This window comes from Misgurnus anguillicaudatus, chromosome 6, assembly GCF_027580225.2.
Source record: "Misgurnus anguillicaudatus chromosome 6, ASM2758022v2, whole genome shotgun sequence".
Classification (NCBI taxonomy): domain Eukaryota; kingdom Metazoa; phylum Chordata; class Actinopteri; order Cypriniformes; family Cobitidae; genus Misgurnus; species Misgurnus anguillicaudatus.
The window spans coordinates 985,542-1,007,892 of record NC_073342.2 but is presented as its reverse complement, the minus strand read 5'-3'; the positions used below and the strand labels follow the sequence as shown (position 1 = coordinate 1,007,892).

Genomic DNA, 22,351 nt, shown 5'->3' with positions numbered 1-22,351 from the left:
ATGTCTTTGATGCTGAACATTAGATCAGCTCTGCTTATTTGTGATCCTGAACTAATTTGCGCTGCTGTTAGTAGATTGCGTTGGTCATTATGGAAATCAGCTGTTGCGCCTGTGTTATTTAATTTGCGCTTTTTTTAATAAAAAAAAACCCTGCAGATATGTTACCACCCCATTGCGCTTTTTTAAATTGAGCTCACACGCTAATTTGATTCGTTTAGTAAATCTGGCCCTCAACATTTAAAAGCATTTTCAATGTATTCAAGGAATAGTTCAACACTTTGCCTAAGGAATAATGAAAATTTGCTTTACTAACACTCAAGCCATCCAAGATGACATTTGTTTTTTAGTACTACAGTAAAGAACTTACAGAAAACAAAGGAAAGAAACTTTTTTGAAATGTAATTAACACTTTGTTTCTCCTCTTCCTTGGTGTTGTTGTTTTTGATCTGTCAGCTCCTGGATCCGTTCAGCAGCTAAATATCTATCACAGTGAGGAGACGTCTCTAAAAGTTGTCTGGGTCCATCCTGTTGGTGAATGGGACAACTTCACCGTTCAGCTGAAGGATGGAGATTTGATTATAGACAGAAGAATATTAGATCATGACGCATTGCACTGCAGCTTTAATAATCTGACACCTGGACACAGCTATACGATCATAGTGACAACCAATAGTGGAAATCTGAATTACTCGGCCAACGTCACAGGAAAAACCAGTAAGTCATTTGAAATGTGAAATTTATTCATTTTATTCCAAAAAAATTCTAACTGTAAGAATAAAGGGTTTTGTTGTGATTGTGTAACACAGGGCGCTTCTTATTTTGACAGTTGTGTATCCTTTTCATTTTTCTTTGCTTTCTATACATTCTTCTCCCCTTCACATCGAGTACAATGGTTTTAAGTCAGAATTTGTCCTCCATTCATCTTTTCTCCTGTCCTTGTTGGGAAGAGGCAGGACATGAAGACAGCAAAAAAAGACAATGAAATGCCTGCTGTGAAAACCCAGCTAAAGTCAAAGTTTTGTTGTGATTTTCTATATAAAGTCATAATAAGAACATTCTGTGACAATATACTGTAATCTTGATCATGTAAAACTTTAAAATCATTGAGTAAAATCAAACGTTGATGCTCCTAATCTCGTCATTAGATTATAAGACTTTATTCTGGATTTCACAGACAGCGTCAATTCAATTAAATTTTATTTATATAGCGCTTTCACAATTGTTAATTGTTTCAAAGCAGCTTTACATTAATAGATGTAGGTAAAGCATAGAAAAGCGAGCATAGTAATAATGTAATGTATACAGTAAAGTAGTAAGTTACGACAAAGGTGGCGGACTCTCCTGGGGATGAAAAACCCCCCTAGGAGAAAAACCCTCCTGGCTAGTCCAGAGGGAAAACTCCTAGGAGGAGAAAAACCCCTGAGAAAGATACATATATATTTATATATATAAATACTATCGGGGTATGTGAACAGGTAAGCGAATTAAACTGGTTCTGGCGGTGGTCACCGGTCAGGCATCGGCTGGGCATCTTGTTGAAGGACGGTCAGTAGATCAGTGGTGGGATGACCTTCACAGCTGCAGGAACTGGGTCTGTTTGTCTCATTGTCCTCAGGGTCGACGACGAGGCAGGGAGAGAGAAACAGAATCCTATTAGCCTAGGGGCCGTTCACATGTAATGCAAGTGTCATACTGTATAGTGGTTTAAGTCAGCTCGGTTCCAGACAGGCTAACTATTGCGGCATAAGTATATTACCCAGATGAGTTATGTGGATGCTTTGTTCTAGACAAACTAACTATTGCAGGATAAGTACATATACTGGACATTTTATGTGAATGCTTTGTTAAAGAAGAATGCCTTAAGTTTAGATTTAAATTGATCGACTGTGTCTGATACTCGAACATTATTTGGTAAATCATTCCAGAGCCGAGGGGCTAAGTAGGAGAAGGATCTACCACCTTTAGACACTTTTGATATTGTAGGGATAATTAAATGTATGTGAAACACAATTTGTTAGTTAATGAAAGGTTATGGACACTGCACATTTTGACACATCTGATTCATCATTTGTCAGTAGAGACTCTTTCTGAATTGAATGTGTCAAAAAAGTAACACTGAGTTTTGAGAAGCATCCACTGTATCACATCAGGATTTATTGTAAAGCTAAGTGTGTTTGTGTGTGTGACCCAGTCCCAGCTCAGGTGAAACACCTGCAGGTCAGTAATGAAGGCAGTACAGATGCTCTGCAGGTGCGCTGGGACAGAGCAGATGGTGAGGTGGATCTCTACCACGTTCTTCTCATTCATGACAGCGTCGTCATGAAGAACGAAAGTGTGCAGCCAAACGTCACCTCCTATCACTTTTATGGTCTGAGATCTGGTGCTCTGTACAGGACTGTGGTGAGCACAGCACACAGGGGTGTTCTCTCACGCCAGGCTGTAGCTGACGGACGTACAGGTAATACATTCACTATTACCGTTACAATTTTTGAGTCACTTTGGATAAAATCTTCTGCTAAATAAATAAATGTTCTTCAGTTATAATCAAAATACTGTTCATTAATATTTCCTATTAATGGATTAAATAAATGAGGCAGACTATTGGTTGGTTTTTTTTAAGAATACACACACACAAATTTAAGAGGACAATAACTCTGATGTGTTATTAAAAACAATAAAAGAACATATTTTACAAATATACAAACTTAAAGATATGCAATGGAATTGATATTTTAATTCCACCTACCTGTTCACAAGTTCGCCTGTCCATTAAATGAACAAACGACAATGGTTTGCGGCTCAAGCTTGGAGTTTGAGGACCCTACAGACCCCACCACCCCCCCGGTGCTGCGTAAAGGGAGAAATAAAATTAAAGAGAAGGAGAAGGGAAGGAGGAGGGTTGCCGAAAAGAAACTTGTCAGGGAAATAACAAAGAGTTTGCGGCTTATATAGTACGTACGTAATGATGATTGACAAGGACTGAATGTTTAGGGTCCTCCCGAACCTACGTTTAGAACTTCAAATAAATTAATGATAAAGGATACATCAAACATAAATGGTTTTATTTATAATTTTTATACGTATGATATGAGAATTTGACTTAGGTATGCTGAACGTCAGAGACTTGGAACGGGGAAGAATGTGCCTGGAATTTACAGGAAGCCTTGAGTTTGTCAAGGTCATTTGTGCAACATCCTGTGGTGAATGTTCTTGTGTAGGGAGGATGTTTATCTTTATGAGCGAACAATCATACCCAACTTTTTATTATTGCTTACATAGAAACAAGAGCTTGCTTGCTTTACAGTAATAAGTTCAAACACTTTTGTATATAGTAATAATTTATTTGATGTACAGTGAGGAAAATAAGTTTTGCACACACTGCAGGAGGGATTTTGGCCCCCTCCTCCACAAAGATCCTCTCTAGATCAGTCAGGTTTCTGGCCTGTTGCGGAGAAACACAGAGTTTGAGCTCCCCCCAAAGATTCTCTATTGGGTTTAGGTCTGGAGACTGGCTAGGCCACGCAGGAACCTTGATATGCTTCTTACAGAGCCACTCCTTGGTTATCCTGGCTATGTGCTTCGGGTCATTGTCATGTTGGAAGACCCAGCCTCGACCCATCTTCAATGCTCTAACTGAGGGAAGGAGGTTGTTCCCGAAAATCTCTGGCCCCTGTTGGCCCCGGTCATCCTCTCCTTAATACAGTGCAGTCGCCCTGTCCCATGTGCAGAAAAACACCCCCAAAGCATGATGCTACTTCCCCTATGGTGTTCTTGGGATGGTACTCATCATTCTTCTTCCTCCAAAAACGTTTAGTGGAATTATGACCAAAAAGTTATATTTTGTTCTCATCTGACTACATGACTTTCTCCCGACTCTTCTGGATCATCCAAATGGTCATTGGCAAACTTATGACGGGCCTGGACATGTGCTGGTTTAAGCAGTGGAACCTTCCGTGACATGCATGATTTCAGACCATGATGTCTTTGTGTATTGACAACAGGAACCTTGGAAACGGTGGTCCCAGCTCTTTTCAGGTCATTGACCAGCTCCTCCCGTGTAGTTCTGGGCTGATTTCTCACCTTTTTTAGGATCATTGAGACACCGCGAGTTGAGTCATGTTTAGCTTTTTCCATTTCTAATGATTGCTCCAACAGTGGACCTTTTTCACCAAGTTGCTTGGCAATTTCCCTGTAGCCCTTTCCAGCCTTGTGGAGGTGTACAATTCTCACAGTGGACCTACGATGACAACTTCAGGCCCCTCCATGATTTCTAAGTGGGAGAACTTGCAAAATAGCAGGATGTTACAATACATTTTTCCTCACTGTATATAGTTAAATTACATACACAGAATTACAAATCTAATTGACACTGACCTAACAAACATCAAACACATCATCAAAATTTCAGTTTACACCTGAGAAGTTAAAGCCTGTGTTATGGTTTGGGGCGGGACATTACCAACACACACTCTAAGTGGGTGACCAATCACCAACAGACTGGACCTGCATTAAAGGTGCTCTAAGTGAATTCACACGTTTAAGTGAATTCACGCGTTTAAGACAATATTTTTTTTGTTACATACAGCAAACATCTCCTCACTATCTGCTTGCTGCCTGTCCACTGATCAAATTGTAAAAAAATGGGATCTCTGTAGACAGCCTAGGCTCCACAAACTGCAATAAAAACAAAGTGGCCAAACCTACCACCAGAAATGATAACAAAGTGTTCCAGCCAGTAAACGACAAGAAGGATTTGGGGGTGGGGGTTGGACAAGTTCATGAAAGCACGGGGGGGGGGAGTTAGGTATGCTCCATTTGTTTGAAAACAGTTCAAACATCAACAAAAAGTTACGTCACACAGATTCGCTTAGAGCCCCTTTAATGTAAAATATCTGTCAAATGTGTTTCTAGTACACATGTCCTAGTACACCCTAAATAAATAAATACGTCCTTGTTTTTTCACATTATAGGGCCTTATTTATAATACTCGAGAGAATGAGCTCTACATGTTCAGCTCTTGTCTAGTTAAAGTCTATGGCAAAAACACAATTTATTGGTAAGGAGTAGCCAATGCATCTTGCACTTTTAAAAGCTTATTCTGGAGTGAGCTCTGAAAAGCCCTAAATCTTTTTATGGATCGTATAATGTGCACTAAAAAAATCAACTGTAGGAATGACAGTGTGTTAGAAGTTTTGTCATATAAAAAGAGGTTAGATTATTAAGACATTTATGTAATACGTTTTTGTACTTTATATAAACCTGATAGGTAACCAGAGTAAACATGACAAAGTGTAAATGACACAAACAAATTTACTGGACTTACGATAGACAGAATAACATTTTAAACAAACTTCACACACTTTTATGCACACATACATGAGCATTTAAATCATGTGTTAAAAGCTATGAATACACTTATTTTTCTGCATTAGCCTATAACCATAAAGAATGATCTTTACTTTGTAGAGTGGAAAAGTGCTATTTTAGATATATTAAAGATGTGGCTTTCAAATGACACTTAAAGTAGTTCTGTAACTGCAATCTATGCCACAACATGTATCTTGACACAGATTAAAGTTGAACAGCAACTACAGTTCAAGAAGTTTAGGGCAACTAGTAGCCCTACTGGTTTATTACAACATTTTGCATCTCAGTCTTTAATGTCTTTAATTCACCATCCAGGAACATTTTGTTATGTAAAATGAAAGCTTCATGATGTTTCCTTCTGTGTTTACAAGCAATCTTATTTCAATCTGGCTAAAATTGATTTACATCTGCTGATTTTTATATACTGTAGATGATGACCAGTATAAATTGTTGTTCATCAGTTCCAGCTGCAGTAAGAGACGTGACGGTCAGTAATAATGGACGCATGGACTTTCTGAGCGTGTCCTGGAGAGCTGCTGAAGGAGATGTTGACAATTACTCAGTCACCCTAAGAGATCAGGACAGACTGCTTCGCACTCTCACCGTCAAAAAGTTCACTACTGAATATGTTTTCGATTCTCTGGTGTCTGGACGTCTGTATAACATCTCAATCACCTCACGCAGTGGACTTTGTGAAAACCACACGGTAGTTCAGGAGCGTACACGTAAGAATCTTATAAAATATCTGACTTCTAAATGGAGGTGTTGATACCGTATTATACTGTACTAATGTGTAGTGTGTGTAGCTACAAATAGCCCATGTAAGGATTTTTTTCTGCTCCAGAACCGTCCACAGTGTTGAACCCCACCGCCACACATATGGCTCGTGATGACCATTTAAAGGTTTACTGGCACCACGCCGCAGGCGATTTCGATTACTATCATGTCTCTATCAAGCACAATAACATCTTCTGCCAGAATAAGACAGTATCCAAGAGCCAAAATGAATGTGTTTTCAATGACCTGGTACCAGGCCGACTCTACACAGTGATCGTCAGTACATGGAGTGGAAAATATGAATCCAGTGTCTTAACACATGGAAGGACATGTATGTATGCCTGTGCTTGTTTGACACAGTTTAGTTTATTGTAGTTCTGTACCTCTTCTGTAGCTCTGTTATTTACTTTACAGTGCCAGCAGGAGTGAGAAATCTGTCACTAGCAGACAGCAGCACAGAAGATTTGCTGGTGACATGGGTTTCAGCTCCAGGAGATGTTGATCATTATGAGGTTCAACTGCTCTATAATGACATGAAAGTGTTTCCACCCATTACCCTGACCAGCACCTCTAACAGATACCTGCTTTCATCACTTACCCCTGGACGACTCTACAAAATCGTGGTGTCTACTTTCAGTGGACCTAACCTCAGTGTGCAGTTTATCAAAGGCAGAACGGGTACACAGATATCTAAGCAATCATGGAATACATGGCAATTATTTGTTTTCAGTGTTGTGTTATTTTTTGTATCTAGCAAACTCTAAGATACATTTTTTCGTATTCCAGTTCCCAGTAAGGTGAAAAACATTCACATCAGTAATGATGGTCAGAGCAGCAGTTTGAGAGTGAACTGGACTCCAGGACAGGGTGACGTGGACCACTACTCTGTGTTGCTGTCTCAGATGGCTAGTCAAACAGCAGTGGAAAGATCAGTCCCAAAACATGTAAATGAGATAAGCTTCAACAGTCTGCAGCCGGGACAACTGTACATCATTACTGTCACGTCAATAAGTGGATCTCTAATCAATAACAGCACAGCAACAGGAAGAACTGGTAAAGAAAACATTCAGATGGCTTACAAAAAATGTGCTTAATAAATTGTTTGCTTATGTGTCCAACCTGTTTAACTGAGGAAATTCCAAATCTGTTAAATTAGGAATACTTTAATCTATTAGGACTTATTAAATCAAGTACAATATTATTTAAGTATAGTAATTCTATTAACATTGGAAGTCATGATAAAATTGGAATCTTAAAATGAAATTGAAATCTTAAAAACATAATTTTTTTGGGAATATTGTGGTATTTTTTACAAACGTTTCAATTTTTAAAAAATCCATTTGCCCTCATAATCTTTAATCATAAAGCGCTAATCTCCTCGCCTCCTCAAAATGATCTCTATTTACCTCCGGTCACGAGGAATGGCGGGAGGACAGGCCCGGGAAAGGATCAGAACGATTAGCAAATAGGAACATGACTCGACGAATTCAAGTCATTTAATTTCAGAATCCGTTTCACTTGGATATACGCTATGATGGAGAAAATAAGACAATTGCTTCCATTTCATTGTGACTTACCTATAAAAAAATAAAGCTAATAACTTTTGCCTCGTTATCGCCATCTCTGCTTAAACATCAAATTGCAGTTGATTTGTGGAATTATTTTGTTTACATGGGTAACGCTGCAGCACTGCGCAGATAAATCGGATGTCTGTGATCACCACATCACAGCAGATCACCGTGTCATGTCCATAAAAATCTGTTATTTTTCATCAACTTGACAGAAGTCATATAGACGGTTTCATTGGACGCATGTGCGGTGACACGATGCACGTTTGGTCCGAACTTTACTTCCGGTTTCAGTTTTTTTAAATTGTCTGATAGTTGCTAATCTGAACCCTTAAACAAATACCTCGTCAAAAATAACAAATGTTTTGGTTTCCTAGGTAATCTATGTGTTGTTTATTTTGCTTGTTATATAAATATATATATATACATTTAAAGTACTTTGTTGTTATTTATTTAGTTTACCGGAAGTTACGTGTTGACCACGAAAACCGCTTGTTTATGTTGTTACTGCTGAAACCGTCTATTTCCAAAAAATGTCTTCTGAAAAAGTAATATAACGTTTTTGTGATGGTGCAAATTTAATTGCACTCATTACAACATTACTTAAAAATTGAATCAAACTAAAAAAATCCAATTTAATTTAGTTTTGCTCCTGCAAACCCCACAGTTCCTTCCTTGGTGACAGCTTTAAAAGCAGAAAACCTGGGCAGCACAACCAGTATACTTGTGTCATGGCAGGCGAGTCGGGGTGTTTATGACAGCTACCGACTGCAACTTCTGGATGAGAGTGGGGCTCTAGTGTCCAACAGCTCTCAGATGGCAGATATCAGCCAGCATTACTTCAGACAGCTGACCCAAGGAAAAAAATATACCATTGTGGTCCAGACCGTCAGTGGAGGAATCAGCAGCAAAGACGTCATTGTTGAGGCCCGAACCCGTACGTACATTATGTTGTAATCTCTGTATATAGAGATGCCTTAAAACAGCAGATAAACCATAATATTGTTTGTCTATGGAAATATGTCTGTTGTAGGTCCAGAGGCTGTTTATAATCTGGCCGTCGTACGCAACACAACTACAAGTCTTTCATTCCGCTGGCAGCCTCCGGAGGGGGACTTTGATGGATATGACATTTTTCTGTATAATGGAGATGAAAGCTTGCATGATCAGAAGACTGGAAAGGTGATCATGCAAGACTGTTTTTTCCAGAACCTCCGACCTGGGACACTCTACAAAGTTACAGTTCAGACCCGCAGTGGAGATCAGACCAACAACACATCCATCTGGGCCCGAACAGGTGAATAACTCAACATTTGGAAACATTTTCCAGAGGGCTTTTTTATAATTTATTTTCATAAGGTGACCTCGAACTGAAAAACATGTATACTGTTAATGTAATTTGTTGCGCAGTTCCTGCAGCTGTGACGTATTTGCGTGCTGACAGCAGAAAAAGCTCAGATAGTCTGTGGTTGAGTTGGAAACAGGCTGTGGGTGAAGTGAGCAGCTACACCCTCCTCCTCTACAACCCTGATGGGACTCAGCAAGCAGAACAGAATCTGGGTCCAGACAGCAGAAGTCATGTATTTCAAAGTCTGGTTCCTGGAAGACTCTACCAGGCTGTTGTTCTAACACAAAGTGGAGAACTCACCAACATGGCAACAACCGAAGGCAGAACTGGTAAGATAATGCTCTAAACCACTAGAAATAAACAAAGAAAAAATGTCCTTTGAATATTGTATTATTTACCTTATTTGCCAGGAAATTAAACACTTATAAATCTATACATGATACTACTTAACCTGTTGAATTAGTGGTGCCTTAATTTTGATTGGACTGTTTATATAAATTACATCGATATATTCCAGACCCTGAGCCACCAGTCTCATTCTCCTTTGGAGAGATCACTAACACCTCGCTGGAAATCACCTGGAGTGGTCCAGATAATACAGATTTTGATGACTTTGATCTTCAGTGGATCCCCAGGGACCATCTGTTTGTGTTCAACCCCTACAGCAGCCCCATGTCTCGCAGTCGAGTCCTAAAGGGGATGTTTCCAGGCCGTCAGTATAATATCAGTCTGCGCACAGTCAGTGGTGCTGGAACCAGTAACCCTACCTATAGCCTTGCCATCTACAGGAGTATCAGGACAAGTAAGTGGAGCAAACACCCCACATTTACAGTATAATAGAACTTTATTTAATTGGATCAATCAGCCAGGGTCCGGAATTGGACTCATTTTCAGCCCTGGAGTTTCATGCCTTAGACCGGCCCACTTTAGTTCATGACGGACTATATTAATACAATATCATTAAATCCTCAGTAGCCTACACAAGTCTGCAATAGTGCACTGTTCTCTGCATCCTTGAAATTCATTGTATTTTTTTAAATAGATAATTTCCAAATCAATGCAAATACAGTAAACAATTGCTATAATCTTGCAGCCCTATCATAAGATATGTTTATATTATTCAATTAAACATATTCAAAAACGAATAAAAGGGAACAAATGTGGTGTTTTCCCTTATATTTCTATTTTGTAGAAATGGTGGGTCTTGAGATTACCTGTTGGGTTGATATACAATACACAAGCAAGATTTATCAAGTATGCAGAAGAAACAGGTGGAAAAATGAATCTTACTTTTTAGTACTTATATCATGTACATTGCCCAAATAACTTAAGATAGACCTACCTTGTGTCATAAAAGAACAAATATTTAATGAATTGTTTTACTTGAGAAAACATTATATTCATATGAAACGTTTTAAATAAACTGATGAGTTTTGCATCAAATAGTTTTTTGTTATCAATAGACGATGAATAGTAATGACTATTCATAGACCATTCATTGCATCTATGACTTAGATTTTTAAAAATTACGATTTGTATCATTTTCCATTTAGTAGCCATTCGTATCAGGTTGCGCATCTAGACGCACGGCAAGCGCACTCAAATATAGATGCATCTGAAACTAAACTCGTGTCTACAGGCGCGTGCTTTAAAAGCAGAAGAAACCCGTGCGTCCTGCGTTAACATTTTTAAAGCCGGCATATTACGCAAGTGGGGCTGGATAAGTGCTGGCAGCAGCAACCTTCAACCCGGTGGCATGACTACTCCAGCCCTCGTGGGCAAAAAAAAAACAGCCCACTTGGAATCCTCCCGGTCCTCCCTATGGCCAATCTGGGCCTGCAATCAGCCGTGCTGAAAAGACCAACATCGTCACTCAATAGTTCATTAACTGTTTGGATGCTCATATTCAAATTTTGCTGGTAAATATCATGGAGTGAACTACAGTAAATTTACACCAACCTGTCTGTCTTTGAAGACTGTAACTAGAATGACAATTATGCCATTATTATTATGCCTTATTTCGTATTTATCTCATAAAGTTAAAAGGGACATATCATGAAAATCTGACTTTTCCATGTTAAACCACTAGAATTGCCCCTTTATCTGCACTATCCAACCACGGCACTGCCATTTAGTGCAGAGATCAGCTCATTTGCATTTTAAAGAACACACCCAAAACGGCACATTTTGCTCACACCTACAAAGTGGCAATTTTAGCATGCTATTATAAATTATCTTTATGGTATTTTGAGCTACTGTAAGACCTCACATACCTACTCTTGGGACACCAAAGATTTATTTTACATCTTAAAAAATGTCCCCTTTAAGTTTAAAAATAGTTCTTGTAACTTTTTAACTAGTTTATGTTTGTCATTAGAGCCAGAGCGTGTCCAGAGTCTTCACTGTCGTCCTCAGAACTCTACGGTCATTTCCTGTTCCTGGAGTCCTCCAGAGGCCGACTTTGACTCGTACACTATTGAGTGCTTGAGACAGGATTCTCACAGGGTGGTGTACTCACAGCGCACAGTCAAAGAGACCACAATCTATCAGATTAAAGATCTGGAACCACATAAACAGTACACTGTCTCTGTTAAAGTAATCTCTGACAGCATGACCAGTGAGGCTGTCAAGGAAAACGTGGTCACAATGATAGACCGTGAGTATAGGGTTTTTATTGAGATTCCCATTATTTTGTTTGCTGTAAATGAGAAGAAAACATTATATTGGTTACTTTTATTGCAAACAAATGTCTTTATTTAACAGACATCCTCTTCATAATGTCTTCTCAGGTCCACCACTGCCCTTGATTCGAGTAAATGAAAACACAGTTCAAATCACCAAGTCAACCATTTTCTTCCAGTTTAACTGCAGCTGGTTTAGCGATATCAACGGCGCTGTGAAATTTTTTACCATCATCGTTACTGAATCTGATGGTTGGGAGATTTTATTATCTTACTTGTGTCAGGCACAAGAATATGTATAACTTTATTCTTTTCTTCGAAAAAAGTTTAGTTGAAGTAAAAAAAAATCCCCTGTTTCCCTTTCGTCTTTGGTTGTATTCAGACAGTGAAAACGAGCAGCCTTACCAGCATCATCCACTTCCTTCATACCTGGACTACAAAGTTAACAGTTCTGTCAAAACTTACCAGACCAATTACTTCACCAGCCACTGTGATGAGAGTCAAGGCCAGATGCAGGAGTTTGAGATTTATCTAGGATCTGGCATGGAGAGTCTTGGAGGACGATGTGATGGAAAACCATTAAATGATGCGACTCAGGATCAGATCTTCTGTGATGGACCACTGAAACCCAAGACCTCATACAGGTAATGGATCTGATACTGTGGTCACTAAGCAGTTGTGAGCAAGAAAATGTCTCTGTAGAAAACAGCTTATTCAAAGTTTTAGGTTGTAACATAAATATTAAATATGAGATAACATCTTGAAGAATTTTTTTTCGCAAAATGCTACAAATCCATGACAAGTTTTTTATCTATTAACTCAATATATAAATATGCATTCATTTGTGCCATGTTATATTCATTTAGCTGAATAGTGGTTTACACTGATTCAAAAAAATAACATTAATGTCATTAATCAAAACACTTACTTTGTCATATTAAGCAAGGCTTTGAACCGGTTCACGGAACGAAAACAAAAACCAGAAACTGTTGGTGTTTTGCAAGGAACAGAAACAAAACCAGAAACTTAAAAAATATTTATGTTCTGGAACAGAAACGTTTATTTAAAATAATGGTAACCGCTTCATACCGTTATTTTTTTCGTTCTTTGACAAGATTTATGTGCAATACTCGAAGTTCACTTCCGGTCGTCGTTGGCTCATCGGAGAAATGAGAAGCTTGCCACCAGCAAGTAGCCTACTCAAGCTAATAACTAATGCTCCATCATAAGAGGGAAATATTGTAGGCTACACCAAGTATCTCAAGATGTTGGTTTTTTACTAATTAGTAGTGTAACGGATCGCAGTTGATCCGTGATCCGTACAGATCACGACACACGGTTCGGCTCGCATGCGATTCACAGATTAATAAGCAAATTTAAACAGGGTCAAAGTTGATAATTTGCATGTGTTTCAAAGGCTTGCAAATGTTAACACTTAAGTGATTTTAAACAATTTAACCGCTAAAAGACGCTAAAGTGAACAATTTTCTGTACGCACATGCGGTTGAAAGTGTCCGGTCCAATTTCGCCCTTCAAAGATCAAAACTCTTGATGTATAAACTTGAGAGAGAGTTGCACTATTGTGTCTCATACTGTAGTCCATTAAAATACATTTGGTGAATAAAGCACTGAAAAACAATGTAATTTTCACTTTATGTGGAGCGACTGTTTATGCTGTATCTTCTTCCCGAAGCGCCGTTTGGCATTCGTCCTCCGTCTATGTGTGTGCACGTGTTTACGTGCACTCAACAAATGTAGGCATGTCAGAATTACAGTTATGCTGCTTACATAATGTAGCCTTTTTAATGTTTGATGACAAGACAGAGACTTGAGTCTTAAGTTTAATTTGTATGTCCCACAGCTGACATGGAACGTTATTAACCGGTTCAGGAACTTTATTTTTTGTTCTAACCGGTTCATGAGCATCAATTTTAGGGTTGAACCGATAACTGGAAACGTTAAAATACTGTTTCTGTTCGGAACTAACCAATTGGGAAAAAATTCTGGTTCAGAGCCTTGATATTCAGAACGCTGTCATTGCTGCTGTTATACTTGGGCCGTCATCGCTGAACTTTTTTGACAGCGACCAGCTGTAAAATATTTTGGTCCTGCTCGATTTTACGGGAAAGTTTTTAATAAGATCCTCTGGGGTCAATGTGTTAGCATGACAGAAGCTTGATGCTGTCGGGAGAATAAGCAACAGCCGACATTTTTCCGTCTCCGAGTGCCTCTCCCATAAGTTATTAGATTTTGGTGGCTTACGTTTCTTTCATTTTCATTTTTTAAACATGCTGCTTATTGCATTTTGGAACCAAACTCATCATATATATATATATATATATTAACCTTTTTCTCTATCTGTTTTCTACTCCACTATCTTTGTTTTGATTTTCAGAATCAGTGTTCGAGCATTTACTAAACTCTTTGATGAGAAACTTGAGGAGTTTCTCTCACCGCTCTTCACTGACACATACCTATCCATGCCCTTTACGACAGATGCAGGTATTACATTTGGCTGTACAGAATAAAAACAAGGTATTTAATTCTTTATGTTTAAATAAGTGTTATGTCTGTGTGTTTAGAGCCGTTGAGTGGGGTCGTTGAGGGCGTCAGCGCTGGCCTCTTCCTCATTGCCACAATGGTGGGATTAATTGTCCTGCTGATCTGCAGACAGAAAGCACATAAAATGTAAGTCAGATAGAAAGCACATAAAATATACAGCTTGTACACATTAAAACGAAATAATGTTTCTTCAGGACCAAGGTGCTACACAAGACAAACCTAACACATAAGCTGTGTTTCTCAAGCAAGGACTACGCCTGTAGCAGAAAAAATGTATTGAATAGAATGTAGGGTTGCCTTAGGAAAGCGAGTATGATAAAGACATAGGATGGTCCAGGGTTGGTCTGGGGTTCAAGGAGGCCAGATGAAACTAATAGTGGGGGCATTGTCTTGGTTATATGTAGGCTGAGCAATTAGGGACCCCCAGTGCAAGCTGTAAGGGAAGAGAAAAGGGAGTTTGATCTGGATTTAAGGAAGAGAGTTAAGAAGAGGAAAAGGATTAGAAGGGAGGGTAGAATGGACTTGAGAGGGATAAGATGGTGAGGGAAAGGAGGGATTCAACACAACAAGACAAACTGCACTAAGATGGATGGCCAAATATATGTAAGTCAAGGTGAGTGAGATAATTGTCTGATGCGCGGCCCTGATCCCAAACTTTAGTTAACAAGTAAACTCCGTAAAATGAAATTATCATAACAAGACTAAAAAGTTAAACTGTTCGTAATACAGACTGACTGGGGTCTCTTGGTCAAAACGGTATATAGTTAGAGAAGGAAGGGGTTCAGGTCCAGCAGGATCAGCTTTTTTATGAGGAATAATTGTGTTGAACACTGAGGCAAGACACTGAGGACTTGGCACAAAGACGATGGTAGCGGTCTGAAGGCATGTGGGAACAATTTTGTTGCTTATACTGTAGAATTGTTACAGATGTTAATCAGGACATCTAGCAGCTGGTCTGCACATCCTTTGAGCACTATTTCATGAATGTTGTCTAGTCCAGCAGCATTCCATAGGTTAACTTTGTTTTAAAAACTGTAAATAGGCAGAAATTCAACATGTTCATCATAGCAGTGAGGAATGTCAGCATCTAAACAGGACGAGAGAAAGCACAGTGCCTTGCTGCGCTCCCCTACTGTTAACCACCGTGTCAGACCTGCAGTCCCACAGTCACACAAATTGTGTTCTACCTGTGAGGTTGTCTGTGATCCATATACTGTAGGTACTTGCCAGATGGTAGTGTTCTGTAGAAATTGAATTGAACTGAGTCTGTCAGATAAGAGACATAAAAAATGTGCAGAGCAGTGGGCCCCCAGGACCAGGATTGAGAACCATTGCATTATGTCATGATGCTTCTGGCAAGATGGCCAGATCGTTGGTGATGTTCATAGAAATAAGAACGTTTTTGGTACCACTGCATCCACTTATTCCACTCTTACTCGCTAGCAGACAGGTTTCTTGAATAGCTTGAAATGCACAGCTAGAGTACTTTTATATCCTACGCTCTCATGTCTATGTGCATATATGTGTGGGCCTGGAATTACCATACATTGCTACAAAATAGTTTGTAATGGCCTGGATACCCTGCCATTAGATTCTCTGGGCATGTGTGCGCTTACCTTTCTTGATGGCCCAGGATAGTTTTGCCCTCACTGTTCTTAAAGCCTCCTTGTTGCCTTCGGCAGGTGGAGTCTTGGGTCCTCAGCAGTGCATGTCATCCACAGCTTCTAGTTGAATTGTGAAGTGATGGTCTTTGAGTCAGTGCTGTCATTGGTGCATTTGCTGATATATCTTTGTGGTGATGGGTTGGTGCTTAGTTGGTGATGGCTTAGTAATGCAGTAGTAATGTTTAGTAATGGGTTACTTGGGTTGCTTATTGGTATTAATGATAGGTTAATAATGCATTTGCCAGGCATTAGTGAGGATTGGTTAATAGTGACAAGTTAGTAATGATAAGTTCATCGTAAAAGGTTACTGATGACAGGTTAGTTGTCACAATAATAGTAGGTGATGGGTTAGTGATGTTTTCTTTTCTTATTTTGGTGGGTTTGGTGGTTGTGGGTTTATGGTAATGGTTAGTGATGATTGGTTAGCGATGGTGGGATTGTAGTAATGGATTTTTGGTCATGGGTTACTGATGGTATGTTTGTAGTTATGGATAACTAAGGGTGGGTTTATTGTGATTGGTAGTGATGGTGGGTTTGTGGTTATGGATTAGTGAGAGTGGGTTTGTCGTGATGAGTAGTGATGGTGAGTTTGTGGTTATGGATTAATGAGGGTGGGTTTGTCGTGATGAGTAGTGATGGTGGGTTTGTGGTTATGGATTAGTAAGGGTGGGATTGTCATGATTAGTAGTGATGGTTGGTTTGTGGTTATGGATTAGTGAGGGTGGGGTTGTCGTGATTGTTAGTGATGGTGGGTTTGTGGTTATGGATTAGTGAGGGTGGGTTTGTCGTGATGAGTAGTGATGGTGAGTTTGTGGTTATGGATTAATGAGGGTGGGTTTTTGGGTGATATGTTAGTGATGGTGGGTTTGTGGTTATGGATTAGTGAGGGTGGGTTTGTGGTGATGGCTAAGTGATGGTGACCTTGTAGTTATAGGTTTGTGGTTTTAATGATGGTGGATTTGTGTGTTTTACAGCAGCACACATGAACCTGTGGTCAGAATGAGTCTCAGAAGAGAACGACCAGCTGCAGGAACACAAATCATTGTTAGAGGGTAAGAACAAATGCATTTAAATTATTATTAAATGTTATGTATTCACTTTCTGCTGTGGTGGCTGACCTAGTTACATCATTTTCATCATAAAATTAAAATATGTATACAGATATATTGGGAAAAAATACATTGTTTTGAAAAGTATAACTTCATCTTGTTTTTCTTCTCTGTGTTTTAGCAACCGTCGTGTCTCAAGGTATTGTATATATCTAAGAACAACATTTAATTATTTAGGAACTTAATCATATTTTCCAATGGAGCTTACATAAGATGTGACAGTTAACATACCTATATCTACAAACACACAGACTTACCACAAAAAAGGCAGTGCTTTTGCTAATAAATCTTGCATAATAAATGTTCAAAAAAATTGTATAGTCTGTGTATTCTGTTATAGCCCCATCGATATTTCAAATTTTGAGGCCCATTTGGCTAAACTACGAGCAGACTCCAGCTACCTTCTTTCTGAGGAATATGAGGTATAACATCCTCTAAATTTCTAAATGTGATATTCAGAATAATTCCTTTTTTCAGAATTGACACAACAGACCTTTATGCTTTCAGGACCTAAAGGATGTTGGGCGTAACCAGCCACAAGACTCCGCATTACTGCCTGAAAATAGAGGGAAAAATCGTTACAACAATATTCTGCCCTGTATGTTCATACTGTAGAGTTTAAAGCAGTGGATCTCACAAGTTTTAGCACCCCCCCGTTGTGTTGAGTGGATCAATCTTGCACTGCCCCTCCCCAAATAAAATAAAATAAAATCTCAAACTAAGAATTTGAATTAAACAAAACATTAAAGTATATAATCAGTTCAGTTTAGTTAAACTGTATTCCTTTCCCGAAGGCAATTCTGTTGCAGCATACCAACATATAACATAGAACATAAAAACAACACATACTGTATACACAATTCAAAATCAAATTTAACTTTATCTTATATTTAAAAGCTTTACAGCTGAGGGGACAAATAAATATTTAAACTTATTTGTTTTACTAATAACAGGCTTGGTAGCTTTTTTTCCAGAGGTTTAATTACACAGTATTTATGATAAATTAATACATTTCATAAAATGTAATACAATTTGGGCACACGATACAATCTTGCGTCTCCCAGTTTGAGAACCACTGCTTTAGAGTATTTATGACAAAAGAATTCAAGGCTTTTATAAGCTCCTTCTGAATTGCCATTATTTTGATTTTGTTTCTTGAAACAGACGATTCCACTCGAGTAAAGTTGTCATATGTTGATGAAGACTCCTGCTCAGACTATGTTAATGCCAGCTATATTCCAGTAAGATCTCCAGCATTATACCAATGAATTTGGGTGAAGCACATATTTAGTTTTGGTCTCACACTGCATGTCATGAGTAAGGTGGCTTCAGCACTTTGGTTCAGTTTTTGAAATGGTTTAGCCAATGTTTTAGGCAACACTGTTAAACCTAACTGTAATTTTCAATTCAATTTTATTTATAATGCGCTTTTCACAATAGTTAATTGTTTCAAAGCAGCTTTACATTAATAGATGTATGAAAAGCATAGAAAAACGAGCATAGTAACATATACAGTAAAGTAGTAAGTTAAGCCAAAGGTGGCGGACTCTCCAGGGGATAAACCCCTAGCTTTACACCCCTAGGAGAAAAACCCTCCTGGCTATAGTCCAGGGGGAAAACTCCTAGGAGGGAAAAAACCCTTGAGATATATATATATATATATATATATATATATATATATATATATATATATATATATATATATATATATATATATATATATATAAATACTATCAGGGTATGTGAACCGGTAAGCGAATTAAACTGGTTCCGCCGGTGGTCGCTGGTCAGGCACCGGCTGGGCATCTCGTAGAAGGAAGGTCAGTAGATCAATGGTGTGATGACCTTCATGGTTGCAGGAACTGGGTCTGTTTGTCTCATTGACCTCAGGGTCGAGGACGAGACAGGGAGAGAGAAACAGAATCCTATTAGCGTAGGGGCTGTTCATACAAGTGTCATACAGTATAGTGGTTTAAGTATATTACCCAGTATGAGTTATGTGAGTGCTTTGTTCTAGTCAAACTAACTATTGCGGGATAAGTACATTTACTGGACATTTTATGTGAATGCTTTGTTAAAGAAGAATGTCTTAAATTTAGTTTTAAATTGATCGACTGTGTCTGATACTCGAACATTATTTGGTAAATCATTCCAGAGCTTAGGGGCCAAGTAGGAGAAGGATCTACCACCTTTAGACACTTTTGATATTCTAGGGATAATTAAGTGGTAAGAAATTTGTGATCACAGTGTACGTGATGGATTTTATTCTGACAGTAATGTTCTTTAATATACGAGGGTGCTAGGCCATTTAAGGCTTTGTAGGTGATTAGTAATATTTTAAATTGCATGCAATATGTATGCGGTAAGTAATTTCTACAGTTACTTACCACAAAATGCCCAGTAAAACACCATCATTTTCTTTTCCAGTTCATTACTGTAATATGCATTGCATTGTGGGTATTAACATTTAATTTACAGTGATTTACTGTGAGTTTTGAATTTGCGGTAGACTGCTGTAAAACAACAACAGTAGTGCTACTGTAGTTGAATAAAACAGTGTTATTAAAGCAAATAAAATGGAAAAATAAAATATATCTTTGAAATGAAATACATTTTATTTGTTATGCTTTTAGCAGTGAAGCAAATTTCAAAATGTGAATTGTTTTTCAGCAGTGTTACTGAGAATTGTAGATATAAGCAAGAAAGGGATTATGGATAAATGCTTGACCGTCAGATTTGAATTTGACCTCAAGACTTCAAAACACTAGTGACGCCAAGATTTCGCTCCTCGAAGTGTTGGGAGAGTGACTACTTGGGGAGTGTAGCGAGTAACTTTTATTAAGGGACTCTACGACATGGGCAACCTGGGTTTGATTCCCCTTCAAGGCAATATTTTTTTTTAAACTAGGTTACAGTATGGGTATTATACTGTAAAATGGAACTGCGGTAAAGGCATCATACTGTAAAAAACATGTACAGTTATGGTACTGTAATGGGGCAGTTGCCATTGAGTTACCCCATATATACAATAAAAAGTATAACAGTTAATTTAGTGGCACTACATTCCATTTGGCTTGTTTATTACTTTAAATTATTTACTCTAGACTGGACAAATATCATGCAATTCCTTTGTTTTAACATGTCACATGTGTTTAATTAAAGGGCAATAACTTCAGACGGGAGTATATAGCAACTCAAGGTCCTTTGCCTGGCACTAAGGATGATTTCTGGAAGATGGTCTGGGAACAGAACGTGCACAACATAGTGATGCTGACACAATGTGTTGAGAAAGGAAGGGTATGTGTGTATATGTTTATTCTACTGTATATTAAAGATATTTTGGGCATCAGTTTGATTTGTGTTCATATATTAAGGTGAAGTGTGACTACTACTGGCCGTTTGACCAGGAACCGCTATACTATGGAGATTTGATAGTGCAGATGCAGTCGGAATCAGTGTTGCCGGAGTGGACAATCCGAGAATTCAAGATCTGTAATGTGGGTCCCTCACTGATAAGTTCTCACAGATGCATTATTGTGATAGACACGTTAATGAGCTGCGGTCTCAACAGGAGGAACGTCTGAGCTATTCAAGAGTCGTACGTCAGTTCCACTATACAGTGTGGCCTGATCATGGTGTCCCAGAGATCACACAGTCACTCATTCAGTTTGTCAGAACTGTGAGGGATTATGTCAACCGAACACCTTTCTCTGGAGCCACTGTAGTGCACTGCAGGTAGGGAATTATATATGGCTCATTCTTGGGCTCCCTTCATATTTTTGCTTGTTTTTGGTGTACTACAGTATAGATCCTTACTTATTTGGATACCCAATGCCATTAAGCACATTTCTCGAGTATGTTTCTCGCTGACAGTGCTGGAGTGGGCCGGACAGGGACTTTTATTGCTCTCGATAGGATCCTTCAACAGCTGGACACGAGGGACACGGTGGATATCTATAGTGTCGTCTTTGATCTGAGACTTCATCGCACACATATGGTGCAAACAGAGGTGAGTTTTAAACCTGTAAATAAGGTTTGACTGACCTCGCTGGACAATATACAGTTACTTGCGTTTTTAACTAAAATAAACATAATTCTGCCCCTGCTTTAGTGCCAGTACACATACCTCTATCAGTGTGTTCGGGATGTGCTGCGTGCAAGAAAACTGCGCAGTGAACAGGAAAATCTTTTGTATCCCATCTATGAAAATGTGCATTCAGATCTTCATAGAGGTTAGTGTGCTAATAATTTGTCTGTGTTAAGTCCTATTTCATTTTTTTATCATATGCCCATATTCCTTTTTGTATTCCTTTATATAGATGTGGTGCCCTCCAAACGCTAATGTGCTGATGTGTAAAGAAGAGGCCAAAAACTTCAATATGTCAAAAAAAATTGAAAAATAAATCGAAGGTAAAATGCTATATGTATAACTAGATGTTTATCTATACAGAATTGTATGATGTATATATGTTAGTTATTCAACATTATTTCAGACTCTGTTAAGAATGTTGTGCACTACTAATTAAATGATTTAGACTTATTTTATATTAATAAAATTGTACCTAAAAAAATTATGTTGTATTTTTATAAATCAAGCAGATTAAATATTTAACCAGTGTTGTCACTATAACACAGTTTTTATGGCTTCACACTTCAATTTTGTTTTTGTAGAGCTCTTCACAATTTTTCATTATTGTAAATAAGCTATACAGGAAAAAAGGCTAGATTTTAGCACAAAACACAGTTACATATGAAAGTGACATATGAAAAATATATTTATAATTACAATAATTCTTTGAGTTTGCAAAATATGCAGACTTGGCAACTTTGTAGCTGTAAATACAGTACTCTCTAAAGAGCTTTCGCTATGCTCCTCTGCAACCAAATGGGGGCGACAATTCCTAAAATACTAGAAAAACTGTATCCATGTTTGTGTCACAGTTATTTGTTCATGCATGTTCAACAGAGCGGACACTACTTGAGTAATTTAAGTACATTTTCCAAGCATCTGTGTGTGTTTGTCTTGGGAAAAATTTACTTTATTAAAAAATGTTCACTACATTCCAAAGCATAGAATCACACTGTGTAGTCCTTTAATATTGCATATTAAAATTGATTTAATAAATAATTACAAAAAATTGTGTACTTCTACTTTTCTTGAGTAAAAATCCTGATAAAATATGAAGACTTAAAAATCTACTTTTATGTAGAAAGTAAAAGTACTTATGTAGTGTCCGCCTCTGATATTCAATTATTAGATAAAGTTTCCTGATGT

At 38.2% G+C, this 22,351-nt stretch overlaps 1 protein-coding gene across 2 annotated transcripts in view; it reads left to right on the top strand.

The window, feature by feature from the left end:
- LOC129434266 (receptor-type tyrosine-protein phosphatase beta) overlaps nucleotides 1–22,134 on the top strand; it is a 33,116-nt gene extending 10,982 nt beyond the window's left edge. Inside the window, exons 6-31 of one of the 2 annotated variants that reach the window (XM_055193195.2) lie at nucleotides 454–714; nucleotides 2,192–2,458; nucleotides 5,829–6,092; nucleotides 6,212–6,475; nucleotides 6,559–6,822; nucleotides 6,931–7,197; nucleotides 8,380–8,649; nucleotides 8,746–9,009; nucleotides 9,123–9,389; nucleotides 9,578–9,862; nucleotides 11,438–11,716; nucleotides 11,850–11,993; nucleotides 12,124–12,385; nucleotides 14,137–14,243; nucleotides 14,324–14,429; nucleotides 16,945–17,019; nucleotides 17,198–17,215; nucleotides 17,417–17,498; nucleotides 17,584–17,674; nucleotides 18,241–18,317; nucleotides 20,239–20,373; nucleotides 20,451–20,573; nucleotides 20,648–20,811; nucleotides 20,950–21,085; nucleotides 21,188–21,308; nucleotides 21,396–22,134. In XM_055193195.2, coding sequence (XP_055049170.2) covers nucleotides 454–714; nucleotides 2,192–2,458; nucleotides 5,829–6,092; nucleotides 6,212–6,475; nucleotides 6,559–6,822; nucleotides 6,931–7,197; nucleotides 8,380–8,649; nucleotides 8,746–9,009; nucleotides 9,123–9,389; nucleotides 9,578–9,862; nucleotides 11,438–11,716; nucleotides 11,850–11,993; nucleotides 12,124–12,385; nucleotides 14,137–14,243; nucleotides 14,324–14,429; nucleotides 16,945–17,019; nucleotides 17,198–17,215; nucleotides 17,417–17,498; nucleotides 17,584–17,674; nucleotides 18,241–18,317; nucleotides 20,239–20,373; nucleotides 20,451–20,573; nucleotides 20,648–20,811; nucleotides 20,950–21,085; nucleotides 21,188–21,308; nucleotides 21,396–21,418 — 4,616 coding nt within the window. In that variant the 3' untranslated portion in view covers nucleotides 21,419–22,134. Of the gene's footprint in view, nucleotides 1–453; nucleotides 715–2,191; nucleotides 2,459–5,828; nucleotides 6,093–6,211; nucleotides 6,476–6,558; nucleotides 6,823–6,930; nucleotides 7,198–8,379; nucleotides 8,650–8,745; nucleotides 9,010–9,122; nucleotides 9,390–9,577; nucleotides 9,863–11,437; nucleotides 11,717–11,849; nucleotides 11,994–12,123; nucleotides 12,386–14,136; nucleotides 14,244–14,323; nucleotides 14,430–16,941; nucleotides 17,020–17,197; nucleotides 17,216–17,416; nucleotides 17,499–17,583; nucleotides 17,675–18,240; nucleotides 18,318–20,238; nucleotides 20,374–20,450; nucleotides 20,574–20,647; nucleotides 20,812–20,949; nucleotides 21,086–21,187; nucleotides 21,309–21,395 lie in introns of both variants that reach the window. The other variant, XM_055193194.2, reaches the window with a different exon arrangement.
- Nucleotides 22,135–22,351: the final 217 nt, after the last annotated feature.